The 21,635-nt window shown below is 43.5% G+C and overlaps 1 protein-coding gene across 1 annotated transcript in view; it reads right to left on the reverse strand.

The window, feature by feature from the left end:
• Positions 1–17,437, reverse strand: part of LOC129863300 (FRAS1-related extracellular matrix protein 2-like) — a 67,483-nt gene extending 50,046 nt beyond the window's left edge. The window contains exons 1-2 of the mRNA XM_055935188.1: positions 15,816–17,437; positions 7,278–10,806 (exon numbers count right to left, since the gene is read on the reverse strand). Coding sequence (XP_055791163.1) covers positions 7,278–10,806; positions 15,816–17,267 — 4,981 coding nt within the window. The 5' untranslated portion in view covers positions 17,268–17,437. The remainder of the gene's footprint in view (positions 1–7,277; positions 10,807–15,815) is intronic.
• Between the last annotated feature and the right edge of the window lie 4,198 nt (positions 17,438–21,635).

Below are 21,635 nucleotides of genomic sequence, written 5' to 3' on the forward strand. Positions count from 1 at the left end.
AGTAAAGATGTGCTGCACATATCTGCACAGATATGATGTAGTACACAATTTTCGGGGACCAGTTTTGGCTCTTGAACTACTGTCAAAAAAAAATAGCAAATCTTATGGATAGTCTCTTTAATCTCTGTCTGGGAAACCTGGCATGAAGATTCCAGGACCCAGATTAAATAAACAACTGGACAAAAACATTTTTAACAGAGAATAAAATGGTCAACTAAAAATGTTCAACAAGAATCCACTGAATGTGAATTTTAGAATTAGACCTAATCTGCTAAGGATTAGGAAACCAGCCATTGAGAGTAATAGCACTGCATTGACTAAACCAGAAAGAAACAGCACACATACACAAAATACTATAGTATATTATTGTATAAATACTGTAGTATTCACTGTAGTGTTTTTACGATCTAAAGTCAGGAAAAACACTACAGTGAAAACTATAATATTTACCATAGTATTTACAGTTAACTATAGAATACATATTGTAGAAAAATAACTGTATTATACAGTGCCTTTGGAAAGTATTCAGACCTCTTGATTTTTTCCACTTTTTTAAAAACTTTACAGCCTTATTCTAAAATCGATTAAATAAAAACGTTTCCTGAGCAATTTACACACAACACCCCATAATGAGTAAGCGAAAACAGGCATTTTTCAGACATTTTTGCAATATATAAAATTTGTGCAATAATTAATTTAATTATAAACAGAAATTTAAAAATAAACAGAAATACCTTATTTACATAAGTATTCAGACCCTTTGCTATGAGGCTCAACATTGAGCTCAGGTGAATCCTGTTTCCATTGATCATCCTTGAGATGTTTCTACAACTTGATTGGAGTCCATCTGTGGTAAATTCAATTGATTGGACGTGATTTGGAAAGGCTCACACCTGTCTATATAAGGTCCCACAGTTGAGGGTGCATGTCAGAGCAAAAACCAAGCCACGAGGTCGAAGGAATTGTCCGTAGAGACAGGATTGTGTTGAGGCACAGATCTGGGGAAGGATATCAAAAAATGTCTGCAGCATTGAAGGTCTCCAAGAACACAGTGTCCTCCATCATTCTTAAATAGAAGAAGTTTGGAACCACCAAGACTCTTCCTAGAGCTGGCCGCTCAGCATAGCTGAGCATTCGGGGTAGAAGGGTCTTGGTCAGGGAGGTCACCAAGAACCCAATGGTCACTCTGACAAAGCTCCAGAGGTCCTCTGTGGAGATGGGAGAAGTACTATCCTGAAGTGTTTCACAGACTGTACTATGCTGTAGTGTTTATACAGACTGTACTATCCTGAAGTGTTTATACAGACTGTACTATGCTGTAGTGTTTATACAGACTGTACTATCCTGTAGTGTTTATACAGACTGTACTATCTGTATTGAGATGAGGCCATAATGGAAGCTACAAGGCACAGAGACCTGGCAGAACTAGAAGTATTGAGATGGGGCCCTAACACAAGGCACCGATACTTGGCAGAACTAAAAGTATTGAGACGAGCCCCTAATGGAAGCTACAAGGCACAGAGACCAGGTATAACTTGAAGTATTGAGTATTGAGACGAGGCCCTGGTATAAAAGGAGACAATATGTAAAAGAAGACAATGAGAAGAAGCAACTCTGACGTTTTGAGACACAACCTCAATGTAAGGCATGCAGCTATGGCAGATCTAAAAGGAGACGAGGAGAGGGGGTTAGTTTATACTATTGAGACCCTACCATAATGCATGATATAGCATGTCTAAAAGGAGAAGAGAATGGGGGGTTAGTTTACACTATTGAGACCCTGCCGTAATGCATGATATAGCATGTCTAAAAGGAGACGAGGAGAGGGGGTTAGTTTATACTATTGAGACCCTGCCGTAATGCATGATATAGCATGTCTAAAAGGAGACGAGGAGAGGGGGTTAGTTTATACTATTGAGACCCTGCCGTAATGCATGATATAGCATGTCTAAAAGGAGACGAAGAGAGGGGGTTAGTTTACACTATTGAGACCCTGCCGTAATGCATGATATAGCATGTCTAAAAGGAGACAAGGAGAGGGGGTTAGTTTACACTATTGAGACCCTGCTGTAATGCAAGATAAGCAGATCTAAAAGTATACTAATGTAAGGCAGAAGGCAGAAAGACCTGGCAGAATTAGAAGTATTGAGATGAGCCCCTAATGGAAGGTACAAGGCACAGAGACCTGGCAGAACTAGAAGTCAACATTCTGAACCGTAGGGCACTAAGGTCATGAAATATTTAGCAAGGTGCATCGTGGGACCAGCCCAGGGTAGTAGGAGGGGTAAATAAAGACAAGAGTGTCTCTTTCGCCTCGCTGCATCCTCTGATAAGAATGTTTGCTGAGTCTCTCTCTCCTCCCATATCTATTTTTCTTCTTCCATCTCTCTTTGTCTCTCTCTCCCTCTCTCTCCTTGCATCTTTCCTTTTGTCCTTCAATTTCTCTCTCCCTGCCCCCCCTCTCTTTCAATCTCTCCCCTCCTCGCCTCTTTTTTTCACTCTCTCCCCCTCTCTCTGTATATCCCTCCCTCTCCCCCTTCTCCCCTATCTCCCTTTCCCAGACACAGTGACACTCTGGTTGCTGTCAGATGAATTTTCTGTCTTCCAGAAAGAAAAGCCTCTGTTTCCATCTGTCTGCCTGCCTCTGTTTCGAGTCTTGGCTTCCCTCCACAGCGATTTTGACTAGATGGTATGCAGCTATGGACAGAATTTACTTTCGTAGCATGTTAGGAGAAAGTTTGCAGCAGGTTAGGATAATTAACGTAGCAGGTTAGGAAAAATAGGTTAAAAAAAATCTTCCTGGCGCGACTTGAACATGCAATGTTTTTTCTCATAGCCGTATACCATCCGTATACCACAACACTCCACACCTCGGCGCCTCTCTCCTCGCCTCCTTGTATGACTGGATTTGAATCCGAGACTTGTCTCTACAATGTGTTTACAACACACTCAGAATGTCACGTTAGACACAGATCACTACACTTCTAAAGAGTTTTGCAGAGAATTATCTCACACAGATGACTACACTTTCAAAGAGTTTTATAGAGAATTATCTTATATTATTCGATTGATTGCCGTCTCTCATACACACACACAATCATGCACACACACGCACGCAGACACACCTACACCTACTGTCACTATCGTCATATAAATAATTGGACCAAGGCGAGTAGTGTTCCACATTTTATAATAGTGAAACTTCTCAAAAAAACAAAGATATAACGATGTGAAATACGTAGCGCACCGAAGCACACAACAATATCCCACATCGCAGGTGGGAAAAGGAACACACTAAGTATGATCCCCAATCTGAGGCAACGATTATCAGCTGCCTCCAATTGGGAACCATACACACACACCAACATAGAACTATAATAACTAGAAACCCCCCCTAGTCACGCTCTGACCTATTACACCATAGAGAACCCAGAGGGCTCTCTATGGTCAGGGCGTGACACCTATGGAACCTTTGAAACTCTCAGGGGTGTGCCTTTTGGAACTCTCAGGTGTGCCTTTTGGAACTCTCAGGGGTGCCTTTTGGAACTCTCAGGGGTGCCTTTTGGAACTCTCAGGGGTTCCTTTTGGAACTCTCAGGGGTGCCTTTTGGAACTCTCAGGGGTGCCTTTTGGAACTCTCAGGGGTGCCTTTTGGAACTCTCAGGGGTGCCTTTTGGAACTCTCAGGGGTGCCTTTTGGAACTCTCAGGGGTGCCTTTTGGAACTCTCAGGGGTGCCTTTTGGAACTCTCGGGGGTGTGCCTTTTGGAACTCTCAGGTGTGCCTTTTGGAACTCTCAGGGGTGCCTTTTGGAACTCTCAGGGGTGCCTTTTGGAACTCTCAGGGGTGCCTTTTGGAACTCTCAGGGGTGCCTTTTGGAACTCTCAGGGGTGCCTTTTGGAACTCTCAGGGGTGCCTTTTGGAACTCTCAGGGGTGCCTTTTGGAACTCTCAGGGGTGCCTTTTGGAACTCTCAGGGGTGCCTTTTGGAACTCTCAGGGGTGCCTTTTGGAACTCTCAGGGGTGCCTTTTGGAACTCTCAGGGGTGCCTTTTGGAACTCTCAGGGGTGCCTTTTGGAACTCTCAGGGGTGCCTTTTGGAACTCTCAGGGGTGCCTTTTGGAACTCTCAGGGGTGCCTTTTGGAACTCTCAGGGGTGCCTTTTGGAACTCTCAGGGGTGCCTTTTGGAACTCTCAGGGGTGTGTCTTTTGGAACTCTCAGGGGTGTGTCTTTTGGAACTCTCAGGGGTGTGTCTTTTGGAACTCTCAGGGGTGTGTCTTTTGGAACTCTCAGGGGTGTGCCTTTTGGAACTCTCAGGGGTGCCTTTTGGAACTCTCAGGGGTGCCTTTTGGAACTCTCAGGTGTGCCTTTTGGAACTCTCAGGGGTGCCTTTTGGAACTCTCAGGGGTGCCTTTTGGAACTCTCAGGGGTGCCTTTTGGAACTCTCAGGGGTGCCTTTTGGAACTCTCAGGGGTGCCTTTTGGAACTCTCAGGGGTGCCTTTTGGAACTCTCAGGGGTGCCTTTTGGAACTCTTTTATAGAGAATTATCTTATATTATTCGATTGATTGCCGTCTCTCATACACACACACAATCATGCACACACACGCACGCAGACACACCTACACCTACTGTCACTATCGTCATATAAATAATTGGACCAAGGCGAGTAGTGTTCCACATTTTATAATAGTGAAACTTCTCAAAAAAACAAAGATATAACGATGTGAAATACGTAGCGCACCGAAGCACACATACAAAAAAAAACAATATCCCACATCGCAGGTGGGAAAAGGAACACACTAAGTATGATCCCCAATCTGAGGCAACGATTATCAGCTGCCTCCAATTGGGAACCATACACACACACCAACATAGAACTATAATAACTGCCTTTTGGAACTCTCAGGGGTGCCTTTTGGAACTCTCAGGGGTGCCTTTTGGAACTCTCAGGGGTGCCTTTTGGAACTCTCAGGGGTGCCTTTTGGAACTCTCAGGGGTGCCTTTTGGAACTCTCAGGGGTGCCTTTTGGAACTCTCAGGGGTGCCTTTTGGAACTCTCAGGGGTGCCTTTTGGAACTCTCAGGGGTGCCTTTTGGAACTCTCAGGGGTGCCTTTTGGAACTCTCAGGGGTGCCTTTTGGAACTCTCAGGGGTGCCTTTTGGAACTCTCAGGGGTGCCTTTTGGAACTCTCAGGGGTGCCTTTTGGAACTCTCAGGGGTGCCTCAGGGCGTGACACCTATGGAACCTTTGAAACTCTCAGGGGTGCCTTTTGGAACTCTCAGGGGTGCCTTTTGGAACTCTCAGGGGTGCCTTTTGGAACTCTCACGGGTGCCTTTTGGAACTCTCAGGGGTGTGTCTTTTGGAACTCTCAGGGGTGTGTCTTTTGGAACTCTCAGGGGTGTGTCTTTTGGAACTCTCAGGGGTGCCTTTTGGAACTCTCAGGGGTGTGTCTTTTGGAACTCTCAGGGGTGTGTCTTTTGGAACTCTCAGGGGTGTGTCTTTTGGAACTCTCGGGGGTGTGTCTTTTGGAACTCTCGGGGGTGTGTCTTTTGGAACTCTCAGGGGTGCCTTTTGGAACTCTCAGGGGTGCCTTTTGGAACTCTCAGGGGTGCCTTTTGGAACTCTCAGGGGTGCCTTTTGGAACTCTCAGGGGTGCCTTTTGGAACTCTCAGAGGTGCCACAAAACATTTCCTAGTCTTGATAATTTTTTGGAACACTCACTTATAAACCTGTACTGTGGAATGTATATGGAATTTTGACATGGGAGCACTAGTGCGGCCAACATGAAAAAAAGTATTATAGTATACTATGTTTAAATACTATAGTATTCACTGTAGCGTTTTTGGTGAAGTCTGTAGTTTTAAAATTGCCAAAAAATTGTAAGGGTTACTGTAGTATTTACTGTTGTGTCATTATGGAATCAAATCTCATTCAATTCATGGGACCGATATAAGCATTTGTCACGCATCATGTTCAAAACATTTGTAAGTGATTTTTTTTGCTTCACAATTATTTTTAGATACTTTCAGATGATTTGGACATTTGGAACCTATTAAAAAAGTGTAAAAGAAAATTGATAAATAATCTATGTGGATCAAATGAGATTACCACTAAATAAAATAATAGGGACATTTTGGGTGTGCTGCTGCTGAACAAAAAAAATTACCTGTCAAGGTCTGCCACAGTTCAAAACAGATTGGTAGCCACTGGACTACAGTGTCCTATCACCATGCAGACCTGAGGTCGAATAATATTTGTAATATTTTTAAATACCTTGTGAATTTGCTTTTGTCTATCCTGGATTGCCAGATGAGCGGAGACCAGGGTTTGCAGTTTTTAGGACAAGCTCAATCAAGCCCAGATTAAGTCTATGCGATTTTGAATTGTATTGGAACACAGGTCTGCTATGCTAACATACCACCGCAGCCTCTATTTTCACCTGTTAATCACACTCTGAAGAGCAAGGCCGTAATTAACATCTAAATTGCAGCTAATACCTCCCTACCCCATAGATTTACATTTCAATTTCCCAGCCAATACTTGCCAGTTAGATTAATAATTATCCCGATCTAAATAAAATCTTGGTAATGCATTGGGTGATTAAGTCATTATCTAGTAATTATGAACAGAGGCAATGTATAAATACATGTGTGAATGTTTAGCTGTAATTGTTCCATTGTCGTTTCAGATTCTGACTTTCCAAGACAAAGACTTACCAACAATACCGGTTGTACATTTTAAATATAGATTTTAATATGCTTTATAGATTTGAACAAAACCTCAAAGTAAATAAACAACCGTTTTAGAAAATCATGAAATAAATGAAATAAATCAATCAATCAATCAATGAATCAATTAATATATCAATTAATATATCAATCAATCAATTAATCTATCAATGAATATATCAATCATTCAAAGAATTAAACAATCAATTAATCTGTCAATCAATCAATCAATCTATATATCAATGAATCCATCAATCAGTTAATGAATCTATCAATCAAACAAATAATCTACCAATCAAATAATCAATGAATCAATCAATAAATCAATCTATAAATCAATCAATCAATCAATCTATATATCAATGAATCTATCAATCAATTACTTTATCTGTCAATCAATAAATGAATCCATATATCAATGAATCTATCAAGCAATGGATGAATGAATCAATCAATCAATCAACATAACTAAGTGAAAAGAAATCATATACCCAAAGCAATCAATCGATCAAAAAATCAATAATCAATAATACCGATTGGCTGGTGTCTTACCTTGACTGAAGGTGTCGATGGAGTTGTTCCCTTTGCCCAGGTTGATGAGGTAACCATGCTTGGGTTCCGTGGTGACGTGGAACACTAAGAAAGCCGGAACGCTGTCCCTGTCTAACGCCCGTAGAACCTTGGACGTCACGGGGAACCCCAGGTGCCCCGTGGACAGGATCCTCAGTGTCGGGGCGCCCTTATTCACCACCAGCTGGGGGACATCGTTATCTATTGCCACCACCGTGATCTTAATCGTCTGTGGGCGCCGTGTCTCGAACACCGTGTCGGGGAACACGAAGAAGTCAGTGTGCGTCCCGTCGGTCATAGTAAATGAGAAGGAGTCTTCGGAGGTCTCGGTGCCGTCGTGTTTGTAGCTGATGAGGTTCTCGCTGAGGTCTTGCTTGGTGAAGATGGTGACCGGTGAGGTGTGGTTATAGAGGAGTTTGCCGTGCACCGGTGGTTGGGTGACGGTGAACTTCAACAACAGGTCAGCTGTGTCCTGGTCCTCTGCGGTCAGCTCGAATGGCGTGAGGAGTTTACTCTGCCCCTCGGTGACCACAAGTCCGTGAAACGTTAAAACTGGTTTCTTGTTATCCACTTCCACGATAGCGACTCGGAACGTACGGAACACCGGGTTGTAACCGTCGGTTACCTCAAACTCGAAACTGTCCATCTTGACTTTGTCGTCCGAGGTATGGATGTAGTAGACTTTACTGCCAGCCAGCTGGAGTTGGGTGAATGACACGATGGGGATCCCTGGTGTATCAGTACACTCCAGCTGTCCTCTAACTGGAGCTCTGGTGATGGTGAACACCAAACGTTCATCTGGACTGTTGAGATCGCTAGTACTGAGAAGATCTGTGGTCAATGTCACTCTACCGCCTTCCTTCAGAGAGACTCCCTTGCTGACCACGTCTGGGAAGACCATGTCGATGCTCCTGATGGTGATGTAGAAGTAACGATCGATCAGAGGGTTCATGCCGTCGGTGACGTCGAACTTGACCAGGTCACAGATGCCTTCCTGACCCATGTGTGTGTAAACGATCAACCTTTTGTCCACATCCCTCTGTGTGAAATTCATGCCTAACATGATGTTCTCCAGAGAACCAGATGCGGTTTTCCTCTGAAGAACACCCTGAACAGGACCGAAGCGGATCACATAGGTCAACGCTCCATCGTCCGAGTCTAGATCGGTGGCTTTGAGGACCTTGTTGTTGATCTCTTTCGCCTCACCTACTTCCACCTCCAGACCGACATTAACCAGCATTCTCGGTGTCTCGTCGTCGAGGGCGATGATCATAACCATGGCGGTTCTCTCTACCGAATATTTCCCGTCTGTTAGAATGACGTCGAAGCTGTCCTCGGTGGTCTCAGAGTCGTCATGTACGTAGATGAAACTGGAAGCTTCCCTGATCTGCTCTAAGGTGAAGTTTATGACTGGGACCGAGCCTGTGGCTAACTGGTTGAGGATGAAGCCGTGTTTGGGCAGTTTGGAGATGCTGAAAGTCAGCTCCTCTGCTGGGATATCAGTGTCTGCTCCGTTCAGGAGATGAGTGTCTATGACTATATTCATCCCCTCTATCACAACTATCTCCCTCAAGTAAATCTCTGGCTTTTCATCATTAGCCGGAATAATCACAATAGGGAAGAAATGCCTTTTTGAGAAGTTGATACCGTCGGAGCATCTAAATGTGAACCTGTCCTCTACGGGTTCTAAACCCTTGTGGATACTCTGAACATAATATACATGTCCTTCTCTGATGTCTCTGATGTAGAAGGCGCTGACTGCCATCCCTGAACGTGAACTCTCTGATCCAGGAGCTGGGGAGACGTTCTCCACATAACCAGACGTGGGCTGGATGATGATGGTGCAGAGAATATCGTCACTGGTTGTGTCTTTGTCTTCAGCCTTTATATACTGTGCTCCGATGGCATACTTCTCTCCTTCGACAACGATGAACTGGTCACCCACGGTTACCTCAGGGGCCTGGTTGTCAACGGGGATGATTGTGACGCGAACGTGGACACCGTTGACCTTGTTTCTGCCCACTGACCAATCATCTGACATGTCAGTTAGGGTGAGGTTGAAGCTGTCCTTGATGGACGTTAGCCCAATCTCTCCGCCGGTGTGGGCGTACACCACTAAACTGTTGATGATGTCGGCTTGGGTGAACTTCACGGCATGCACCCCGGCAACCAGGATGACACCAAACACGGGCGCGTTCTCGATGATGAAGGTCAGCTGGAGGTCGTCGGTGTCCTCGTCCCACCCCTGGCGGACACTCGTCGTGATCTCCATAGCTCCATTCTCTAGGACGTCCATGTGTGAACAGACCGTCCCGGCCGGTAAACTGACAGTCGGCGTCTCGTCGTCAACGGGCTTCACGACGACTCTGACTTTAACCGTGATGACGTGGATTCCATCGCTGACGTCGAGTTGGAACACGTCGTTCACCGTCTCGTCGCCGTTTTGGACGTATGTGATCTTCCTGTCCGAGATGTCCTCGAGGTAGAAAGCTCCCCCTTTGGGTAGGTTTGAGAAGGCATGCTGGACTTGGCCGTGCTGCGGAGGCTGGCTGAGGGTAAACGATATCTGTTTACTGTCTGTGTCTGGGTCTGATGTGTCCAACTCAGCACTGGATATCACATGCACGCCTTGCTCAAACACAGAAAAGCCAGTGTTAGTGATCTGTGGTGGTTTGTTGTCAACTGGCTGGAGGAAAATCCTGAAAGCCCCCTCGACGCTATTCCCGGCCGTATCTTCGACAGAGAACCGGAACTGGAGGACATGAGCAGTGATGCCCAGCTTCTGGTCGGGAGGACTGTAGGATATCTTGTGGTGATTGACCTGAGCCTGCGTGAACTCGTTGACCTCAGTGTCGGGGCTCTCAGTCAGAACAATGGACCCGAACACCACCGGGCTGTTCTCGTCTGTGTCTGTTGGCGGCTGGATCACTGTATATTTCAGGTCGCGGTCTTCAGAGTCTAGATCGGTGTACAGGAGCATGTTCTTACCGAAATGAGTCAGCTGGTACTCCTGAACAGTCATTTGGAGCGTGGTACCAGGAAAAAGCTCAGGGGGAACGTCGTCGATGGGTAGAACCCTGATGATAAATGTGCTCTCGCCCGATTCGTTAGGCGGGTCATTGTCATCATGAACTTTGAACACAAACTGGTCAATGACTGTGTCAGTGTTATGTGGTCCGGTGTGTTTATAGAACACCTTCCCGTCTGTGATGTCTTTCTGAAGCCAATCTGTCACCTCCTTCTCATACACCTCATCCTCAGCGTTGAACTTCCACGACTCGGGGTCCTCTGGGGCGTCGGACTGCCTCAGCAGCAACACCCCGATGGTCGAGAATGGCGGCTCGATCATGAATTTGATCGTGGAATCTTCTGAGTCGATGTCAGCGGCGCTGAGCATCAGAGGAGAGATGGCCGTAATCTGGTTCTTGAAGAGCACAAGACCAGTGTTGACGTTGATGATGGGAGGCTCGTCGTCCATGGGAACAATCGTCAAGGGAAACAGGAACTCCACCTGAGAGAGAAAGAGAGAGAGAGGTTTATTTCAATAACGTCTATAGAAATACACAATACACTGGATCCCCATCTTATTACTAACAGCAGCGACACCTCAACATACTTAAAAGCGTAGGTGTTGGACTGATAAAGTATGAATGAAAAGAACACAAATTGGTGTTGTCATTAAGGTGGTAAAGCCTTGTTCAAGCCAGAATGGCCGACAGGGCAGGAGAGTACCTCCTGTTTTTGTAGAATGAGGAAGCTTAATGTACATGTACAACCCCTTGACAGGACGCTAGCTATCACAGTGCCAAGCAGAGAAGCATTGGGACGCAAGCCTTCCAAATGGGCTAAATGCCTTTTACACTCGCTTTGAGAAAAGCATCACTGAAGCATGCATGAGAGCACCAGCTGTTCCGGACGACTGTGTGGTTACGCTTTCCTGAGCAAGACCTTTTAACAGTCAAATTAAAAATCATAAAATTACAAGTGTTATACATTGGTTTAAAGACTAACTTCTTGTTAATCCAGCCGCTGTGTCAGATTTCAAATAGGCTTTACGACGAAAGCATACCATGCGATTATCTGAGGACAGCGCCCCGTTTACAAAAGCATACAAACATTTTACAGACAAGTAAAGGAATTACAAAAGTCAGAAATAGCGATAAAATTGATCACTTACCTTTGATGATCTTCATATGGTTGCAGTCACAAGAGTCCCTGTTACACAATAAATGTTTGTTTTGTTTGATAAAGTTCCTCTTTATGTCCCAAAAACTCAGTTTTGTTGACGCGTTTTGTTCAGTAATTCACTGGCTCAACGGCGCTCACAACATGCAGACGAATACATCCTAATAGTAACGGTAAAGTTTGTCGAAACATGTCAAACGATGTTTATAATTAATCCTAAGGTTGTCTATTGTCTAACTAATCAATACTGTTTCAACTGGACAATAGCGTCTTCAATAGAAAGGAAAAACAGCGAAAGGCGCGCAATCGGTCAAGCGCGGAAACTAGCTCTGGTTCATTCTAGAGTCCACATAGAAAATGGTCTCATTCTTCCTCATTTTTCCGAATACAAGCCTGAAACAATGTCTAAAGACTGTTGACATCTAGTGGAAGCCATAGGAACTGCAATCTGGGTCATAACCATCAATTGAAAAGTACCCACATCAAAAATATCCCACTTCCTGGATGGATTTTCCTCAGGTTTTCGCCTGCCATATCAGTTATGTTATACTCACAGACATTATTTTAACAGTTTTGGAAACTTTAGAGTGTTTTCTATCCAATACTACCATGCATATGCATATCATAGTTTCTGACTAACAGGCAGTTTACATTGGGCACCTCTGTCATCCAAAATTCAAAATACTGCACCCTACCCAAGAGAGGTTAACAGGGCAACATTCACAAGGTTGCAGGGCCAGACGGATTACCAGGACGTGTACTCAGAGCATGCGCTGGCCAACTGACATTTTAAACCTCTCCCTGACCGTCTGTACTATCTTCATGTTTGAAGCATACCACCATAGTCCCTGTGCCCAAGAAAGCATAGGTAACCTGCCTAAATGACTACCGCCCAGTAGCACCCACGTCGGTAGCCACAAAGTGCTTGAAAGGCTGGTCTTGTCTCACATCAACACCATCATCACAGAAACCCTCGATCCACTCCAATTTGCATACCGCCCCAACAGATCCACAGATAATGCAAACTTAATGGCACTCCACACTGACCTTTCCCACTAAAGACAAACATCTTGTGAATCGAGCCAATATTTCAGATTTTTTTAAGTGTTTTACAGCGAAAACACAATATAGCATTATATTAGCTTACTACAATAGCCTACCACACTACCGCATTCATTCATCAAGGCACGTTAGCGATAGCGAATAAACCAGCAAAAGATATTAATTTTCACTAACCTTCATAAACCTTCATCAGATGACAGTCCTATAACATCAGGTTATACATACACTTATGTTTTGTTCGAAAATGTGCATATTTAGAGCTGAAATCAGTGGTTATACATTGTGCTAACGTAGCATCTTTTTCCCAGACTGTGCGGATATTTTTATGACACTCAACTATTCTGACCAAATAAATATTCATAAACGTTACTAGAAAATACATGTTGTATAGGAAATGATAGATACACTAGTTCTTAATGCAATCGCCGTGTTAGAATTCTAAAAATAACTTCATTACGACATCCAGCTTAGGTATAGCGAGAGAGTACCCAAAATCTGGGCGCAAACGACTATTTCACATGTTCGACAGATATATGAAATAGCATCATAAAATGGGTCCTACTTTTGACGATCTTCCATCAGATTGTTGTACAAGGGTTCTTTGTCCAGAACAATCGTTGTTTGGATTTAGAATGTCCTCTTCTCCAGTCAATTAGCACGGAAAGCTAGCAAAGTAGCGCAAAGCTCTCCTTCCTAAACAAAGGCACACAACGCAACACGCCTAACGTCCCGAATAAATTTCCATAATCTAATAAAACTATATTGAAAAAAACATACTTTACGATGATATTGTCACATGTATCAAATAAAATCAAAGCCGGAGATATTAGTTGTCTATAATGACAGCTTTTCAGAAGGCAAAACCAGGTCCCTTCACGCGCTCTCCAGAAAACAGGAAACTGGTGACACGTCGTACAAAGAGCTTTTATTCGACCCCAGATCAAGTTATACACTCCATTTCTTCTCTCACTGCCTGTCGACATCTAGTGGAAGACATATGAAGTGCATGTATACTAATAAATATCAAGGACATTTATAGGCAGGGCCTAGAACAGAGTATCGATTTCAGATTTTCCACTTCCTGTCAGGAAGTTTGCTGCAAAATGAATTCTGTTTTACTCACAGATATAATTCAAACGGTTTTAGAAACTAGAGAGTGTTTTCTATCCAATAGTAATAATAATATGCATATTGTACGAGCAAGAATGGAGTACGAGGCCGTTTAAATTGGGCACGATTTTCCCCCAAAGTGAAAACAGCGCCCTCTGTCCTCAACAGGTTAAATTGTTTAACTTGGGTCAAACGTGTCGGGTAGCCTTCCACAAGCTTCCCACAATAAGTTGGGTGAATTCTGGCCAATTCTTCCTGACAGAGCTGGTGTAACTGAGTCAGGTTTGTAGGCCTCCTTGCTCGCACACACTTTTTCAGTTCTGCCCACAAATGTTCTATAGGATGAGGTTAGGGCTTTGTGATGGCCACTCCAATACCTTGCCTTTGTTGTCCTTAAAAACTTCTTATGGCTGCAAGGCAAAGTGTTGAGTAGCCAGTGAAATCGTGCCCATTTCAAACGGCCTCCTACTCAAATCTTGCTTTGTACAATATGGATATTATTATTCTTTTTGGATAGAAAACACTTTCTAGTTTCCAAAACAGTTGGAATTATTTCCCTGAGTGAAACAGAAGTCCTTCTGCAGCACTTTTCCTGACCAGGAAGTGAAATGTCAGAAATCGATGCTCTTTTCAACTTGATGCCTATACATGGTCTTGACACTTAGGAGTCTGCTGACACTCTATACGCCTTCCTATTGGTGTAAAGAGGATGTCGGAGAAGAAATTTTTGTGCTCATCTTGTTCTGTGGTGGAAAAAAAACAATTTCTTTGACGTGACCGTCCACTTCCGGTACTCTGAAGGAAGTGGGATTGACTTCTGTTTTGCCTTCGTAACGAACGGCTAACATCTCCGGCTCTAATTTTTTTTGATACATGTGACCATATCATCGTAATGTATGTTTTTTCAATATAGTTTAATCAGATTATTGAAACTTTATTCGGGAGTTTTGCCGTGTTCCGTCCTCTGACTGTGTTTACGTTGGAGAAATTTATGCCACTCGGCTAGTGCCAATGCTAATTGAAGAGGGAAATTTGCCATTCTGAATCGAAACAACGACTCATCTGGACAGAGGACACCTTCTTCAACATTCTGATGAAAGATCAGCAAAAGTAAGACCCATTTTATGATGTTATTTCAAATATCTGTCGTGCATGTGAACTGGCAGTGGGCGCCCAATTGTGTCTGTCTATTGTAGCTACGCTAATATAGCGATACATTTTGTTTTCGCTGTAAAACATTTAATAAATCGGAAATATGTTATCAGACTGTCATCTGATGAATTTGTTTCTTGGTTAGTGGCTATTTATATCTTTATTTGGTCGAATTTGTGATAGCACCTGATGGAGTAAGAAACTGATGGAGTTAGAAAAGTTGTGTCTTTTGCTAACGTGGTTAGCTAATAGATTTACATATTTTGTCTTCCCTGTAAAACATTTTAAAAATCGGACATGTTGGCTTGATTCACAAGATGTGCACCTTTCATCTGGTGTCTTGGACTTGTTAATGTGTGAAAGTTAAATATAAAAAAAAAATAGATTTTGAATTTCGCGCCCTGCACTTTGAGCTGGATGTTGTCATAAGTGTACCGGTGTCGGGCTGCCCCCGTAAAAGGTTAAGCCATTTTGCCACAACTTTGGAAGTATGCTTGGGGTAATTTTCCATTTGGAAGTCTAATCATCATCTGTCTATAAACAACTGTTGGAAAAATGTTTTGTGTCAGGCACAAAGTTGATGTCCTAACCGACTTGCCAAAACTATAGTTTGTTAACAAGAAATTTGTGGAGTGGTTGAAAAGTGAGTTTTAATGACTCCAAACTAAGTGTATGTAAACTTCCGACTTCAACTGTAGCCTCGCTATTGATATTTTATTGTAACTTTTTAATTTTTTATTATTTATTATGAAAATATATATTTTTAAATTAAATATTTTCTTAACTCTATTTCCATAAAACTGCATTCCATAAAACTGCAACCCCAAACCTTCCAATCTGAAGGAGGACACTCTAACCACAAGGCCACTGAGCTGTTCATGAAAGACAGTAATTGGGAGCTTATGCAGGCTTTTCTGTTCTTTTTCAATAAGGTAACATTGCATGGTATCAATAGCAATGAATGCTGAATTATTTGATACAATTAAACATTTTCATAAATAAGATAAATACCTGGTTCTTGCCATCTGTCATTCTAAAGATGATGTTGTCACTGTACGTGTCGCTGCCGTCGTGTTGGTAGATGACCACACCCGTATTCAGGTCGGCAGCCGTGAAGTACTTCCTGCGCGACCCCAGGACTGTGAGGTCGCCGTGGCGGAGCCCGTCGACGACGGTTACCGTAACACCGTCCAGGTCGTCCTCGTCACTGATCTCCAGGTTGTGGGTAGAGAAAAGGGGGCGGGACTGACCTTCGTAAAGCAGCTGACCCGTGTTCCGCGTCACGACCGGCGCCAGAGAGTTAATCGGCTTCACCACAATCATGAACGCAAAGGGGTCCGAGACTGCCACGTCCGGATCCACCACCTCAAACTCTATCTGAAAGATCCTCTCCGTGTCTGAGTCCAGGGAGGGGGGCTTGTAAGCTATTTTCAGGTCCCGTAGGTCTCTCTGATAAAACGAGGTGATGGGTAGGTTCCTGTCATCCGTGCTAACTATATAACCATCCTCATAAGAGAGGGGGGAGGTGATGTTGAAGATAAGTTCATCAGGGTTCGACTCAAGGTCCTCAGCAGCCAGCATGTCAGTGGTCAGAGCTGTCATCACAAACTGACTCACCTCCATCATCAGCATTGCCATGAAGCTGGGTTTAGGAGGAGTGTTCGCCTCTCCCTCCTTGATATGGATCATCAGTTGGAAATACTCCTCTTTTATTATGTTTCCCTCTTTATCACATAGTTCAACAACCATGGGCACATAGTCTCTGTTGGGGGATTTGTGAACAAACGTGTGCTCGTAACGGATGTCAGATTGGATGAATTCGTCACAGTCCATAATTTTAGTGAGGCCATCATCTACAAGTCTTCCGTACTTGGGGAGAGCGCTACCACTCGCTAAAGAATTCACCTTGCATTTTTTAGAGTTTCTGTCATAAGTGAATTCCAAAATCTTTTTATCAATGGCATTACTAACGCCGTTCAGTTTAACAACGGTCAGGGGCATGTTTTTGGTGAGAACCTCCAGTTGCGTAAAAACCACCTCTACCTCCGTCATGAATGGAATGATAACGGTTTCGGTTTGAGTATCATACCTGAGCTGTAGCCTCACTCTGTCCTTAGCCAGGCTCCTCGAGCCGAAGTGGGAGTAGGTGACGTCGTTGGGACCGAAATCACACGGAAACTTTTTGGGAGACAGGTGTCCGGGTCTCTGGGAAAGCGGCTGGTTATCCAGAACGGTGATGCTGCACCGGTCCCCCGGTTGCGTTTGAATCACCAAATCATTGACAGGATCAATGAAAACGGATCTCCCGAAAGGCACGCGTATTCCGTTATTTGCAACCAGTATCGCATCCTCAGACAGTTCTGACCTCAACGGGAATGATAATCCGTAGCTATCTGGGAGCTGTGCCACGCCGCTACCTGAAAGCGACGCGGCAAGGAGGATAAATCTATAAAATAGTAGCATAGTGGGAGTCAGTGGATATAATCAAACACAAACGCTTTTAAACGGTATGTTTTGGAGAAGTGTCCGGTCTGTTGTTGTTATCCTATCCTACAGTTAAAATCCGTTACAGAAGGGGAGACAGAAAAATGAATGAGAGACGGAGTGAAAATCCATACATGCATCAACGTGACAGAGCGGCATTCTCAATGAGACATTTGCGCGCACAGTTTTAACTTCAGGCACTTGGGGACCAGTGTGAGAGAGCTCCCGCCCACCTCCACAGGCTATTGGATGATTGTGAGGAAGGAATGCGCGAGGGAGACTGTGAATATGGTTATTGCTATCAGGGATCCTTGGGACGTCCATACCCTAAAACCTAAAAAGACCTTAACCCCTACTCTTACCCTAAATTTAACAGTAATCATAACCCTTAGCTAACCCTCAACCTAACCTTAACCCTTACCTTAACCATTTTTAATTTCAACTTCAATGGGGGTAAGGACTTCCCAAGAAGCCTGGATAGAAAAGACCCTGTGAATAGACAGAGATGACACCCAAGAAGAGAGGAGGAAACTAGAAAAATACTGTGAATGAAGGAAAAAAGTCGTATGCAAATAGGCCTACATGGGTTTTCAAAAATGTCCCATTTGAGTAGCCTACAACATTTCAATGTTATACAACTGTTGGGTTTGTTGATGACTGTAGGTCTACATAGCCTACAGAATGTTCTAAATAAACCAAAACCCAGCGTTCAGTAATAGGCTTGGAAGGGCACTCAACACGCTCGGCACTGACACAGATGACTGATGATTGGCTGAAAGAAATTAATAATATGAACCTTTCTGGGAGCTGTTTTTGTTAGATTTCATTGCAGCTTTTGATATCATTGATCGGGAAATCTATTTACTGAAAAAAACGTTAAGTGTTATGGATTTACTTCCTCTGCCTTATCATAGAACACAGAGTTACCTATCTAATAGAACACAGAGTTACCTATCTAATAGAACACAGATTTACCTATCTAATAGAACACAGATTTACCTATCTAATAGAACACAGAGTTACCTATCTAATAGAACACAGAGTTACCTATCTAATAGAACACAGAGTTACCTATCTAATAGAACACAGAGTTACCTATCTAATAGAACACAGAGTTACCTATCTAATAGAACACAGAGTTACCTATCTAATAGAACACAGAGTTACCTATCTAATAGAACACAGAGTTACCTATCTAATAGAACACAGAGGGTTTTATTTAATGAAAGCTTCTCTAATGCAAGTTCAGTTGAGTATATAATAGCTAGAGCCATTATTGTTTTCTGTTTTTACTAATGACCTTCCACTGACCTTGAATAAAGCCTGCATGTCTATGTACACTGACGACTCAACCATATACAGGTCGACTGCAACAGTAAAGTAAATAACTGACGCCCTTAACATATAGCTTCGGTCAGCTTTAGAATGGGTAACTAGCAATAGGCAGGTGCTGTAACGGTCGTCCTCCTCCTCTTCAGAAGAAGAGGAGGAGTAGGGATTGGACCAAAGCGCAGCGTGATAATTTGACATAACGAAGTTTATTAAAGTAAAGACGAAAACCGAAAACACTTCAACAAACTACAAAATAAAATACGAACGCAGACTGACCTAAAACATGTGAACTTACATATAACGAAGAAAGCACGAACAGGTACAGACTACAAACAAACGATACAGTCCCGTGTGGTAACATATACGGACACAGGAGACAACCACCCACAAACAAATAGTGTGAACAGCCTACCTTTATATGGTTCTCAATCAGAGGAAAACGTCAAACACCTGTCCCTGATTGAGAACCATATAAGGCTAATTACAAACGACCTAAACATAGAAACACATAACATAGAATGCCCACCCCAACTCACGTCCTGACCAACTAAACACATACAAAAATAACAGAAAACAGGTCAGGAACGTGACAGGTGCTAAATATCTCAAGAACTAAAAGTATAATTATTTTGGACACTCACTGAACCATTAACCTCATCTAAATCAAATCAAATCAAATGTTATTGGTCACATACACATGGTTAGCAGATGTTAATACGAGTGTAGCGGAATGCTTGTGCTTCTAGTTCCGACCGTGCAGTAATATCTAACAAGTAATCTAACAATTTCACAACAACTACCTTATACACACAAGTGTAAAGGAATGAATAATAATATGTACACATAAAGATATGGATGAGCGATGGCCGAACGGCATAGGCAAGATGCAGTAGATGGTGTAGAGTACAGTATATACAGAAGAGATTAGTAATGTAAGCTATGTAAACATTATATAAAGTGGCATTGTTTAAAGTGACTAGTGATACATTTATTACATCCAATTTGTTATTATTAAAGTGGCTAGAGATTTGAGTCAGTATGTTGGCAGCAGCCACTCAATGTTAGTGGTGGCTGTTTAACAGTCTGATGGCCTTGAGATATAAGCTGTTTTTCAGTCTCTCGGTCCCAGTTTTGATGCACCTGTACTGACCTCGCCTTCTGGATGATAGTGGGGTGAACAGGCAGTGGCTCGGGTGGTTGTTGTCCTTGATGATCTTTTTGGCCTTCCTGTGACATCGGGTGGTGTAGGTGTCCTGGAGGGCAGGTAGTTTGCCCCCGGTGATGCGTTGTGCAGACCTCACTACCCTCTGGAGAACCTTCCGGTTATGGGCGGACCAGCTGCCGTACCAGGCGGTGATACAGCCCGACAGGATGCTCTTGATTGTGCATCTGTAAAAGTTTGTGAGTGTTTTTGGTGACAATACACATTTCTTCAGCCTCCTGTGATTGAAGAGGCGCTGTTGTGTCTTCTTCACCACGCTGTCTGTGTGGGTGGACCATTTCAGTTCGTCCGTGATGTGTACGCCAAGGAACTTAAAACTTTCCACCTTCTCCACTGCTGTCCCGTCGATGTGGATAGGGGGGGTGCTCCCTCTGCTGTTTCCTGAAGTCCACAATCATCTCCTTTGTTTTGTTGACACCACACCACACCACACTCCGAGGGCCCTCACCTCCTTCCTGTAGGCCGTCTCGTCATTGTTGGTAATCAAGCCCACTATTGTTGTGTCCTCTGCAAACTTGATGATTGAGTTGGAGGCGTGCATGGCCACGCGGTCGTGGGTGAACAGGGAGTACAGGTGAGGGCTGAGAACGCACCCTTGTGGGGCCCCAGTGTTGAGGATAAGCGGGGTGGAGATGTTGTTACCTACCCTCACCACCTGGGGGCGGCCCGTCAGAAAGTCCAGGAACCAGTTGCACAGGGCGGGGCCGAGACCCAGGGTCTTGAGCTTAATGACGAGGTTGGAGTGTACTATGGTGTTAGATCTATTATTGAATAATGTGGCGATTGAGCAAGTCAAGGAGACTAAACTTTTTGATGTAACGCTAGATAGCAAGCTGTCATGGTCGAAATATATTTATATTTTACCTTTATTTAACCAGGTAGGCTAGTTGAGAACAAGTTCTCATTTACAACTGTGACCTGGCCAAGATAAAGCAAAGCAGTGCAACACAAACAACAACACAGAGTTACACATGGAATCACAAACATACAGTCAATACAATAGAAAAAGTATATATACAGTGTGTGCAAATGATGTAGTATAAGGGAGGTAAGGCAATGAATAGGCCATAGTGTCTAAATAATTACAATATAGCAATTAAACACTGGAGGGATAGATGTGCAGAAGATGAGTGTGCAAGCAGAGATACTGGGGTGCAAAAGAGCTAAATAAATAAAATAAATAACAGTATGGGGATGAGGTAGTTGGATTTGCTATTTACAGATAGGCTATGTACAAGTGCAGTGATGTGTGAGCTACTCTGACAGCTGGTGCTTAAAGCTATAAAAAAAATATTTACTCAATGGTTTCTAAAATGGGAAGAGGTCTGTCCATGATAAGGAGTTGCTCTAAATCAACCAGGCAGGTCATACAGGCCCTAGTTTTGTCTCACCTGGATTACTGCCCAGCGGTATGCAAGTCAGTCCCTCCTGGCTCAAAGTGGAGTAGAGATTGACGTGCATCTCTATTGGTGTTTGTGTGAGGTGTTGATGGATGAAAGGTACCGAACTGTCTGTTCAAGCAATTGGCCCACGGATCGGACACTCATCGGTACAACACACGAGACATTCAGCCAGAGGTCTCTTCACAGTCCCAAGGTCCAGAACAGAGGCAGGGAAACACACAGTATTACCTAGAGCCATGACTAAATGGAACTCTGCCACGCCAGGTACTGTAACTCAAGATCGCAATAAAACAGATTCAAAAACCAGATTAAAGAACACCTTACAGCACGACGGGGACTGTGAAGAGACACAAGCATTTTATATACAGTGGGGAGAACAAGTATTTTATA

This window comes from Salvelinus fontinalis, chromosome 10 (genome assembly GCF_029448725.1).
Source record: "Salvelinus fontinalis isolate EN_2023a chromosome 10, ASM2944872v1, whole genome shotgun sequence".
In the NCBI taxonomy this organism is placed as follows: domain Eukaryota; kingdom Metazoa; phylum Chordata; class Actinopteri; order Salmoniformes; family Salmonidae; genus Salvelinus; species Salvelinus fontinalis.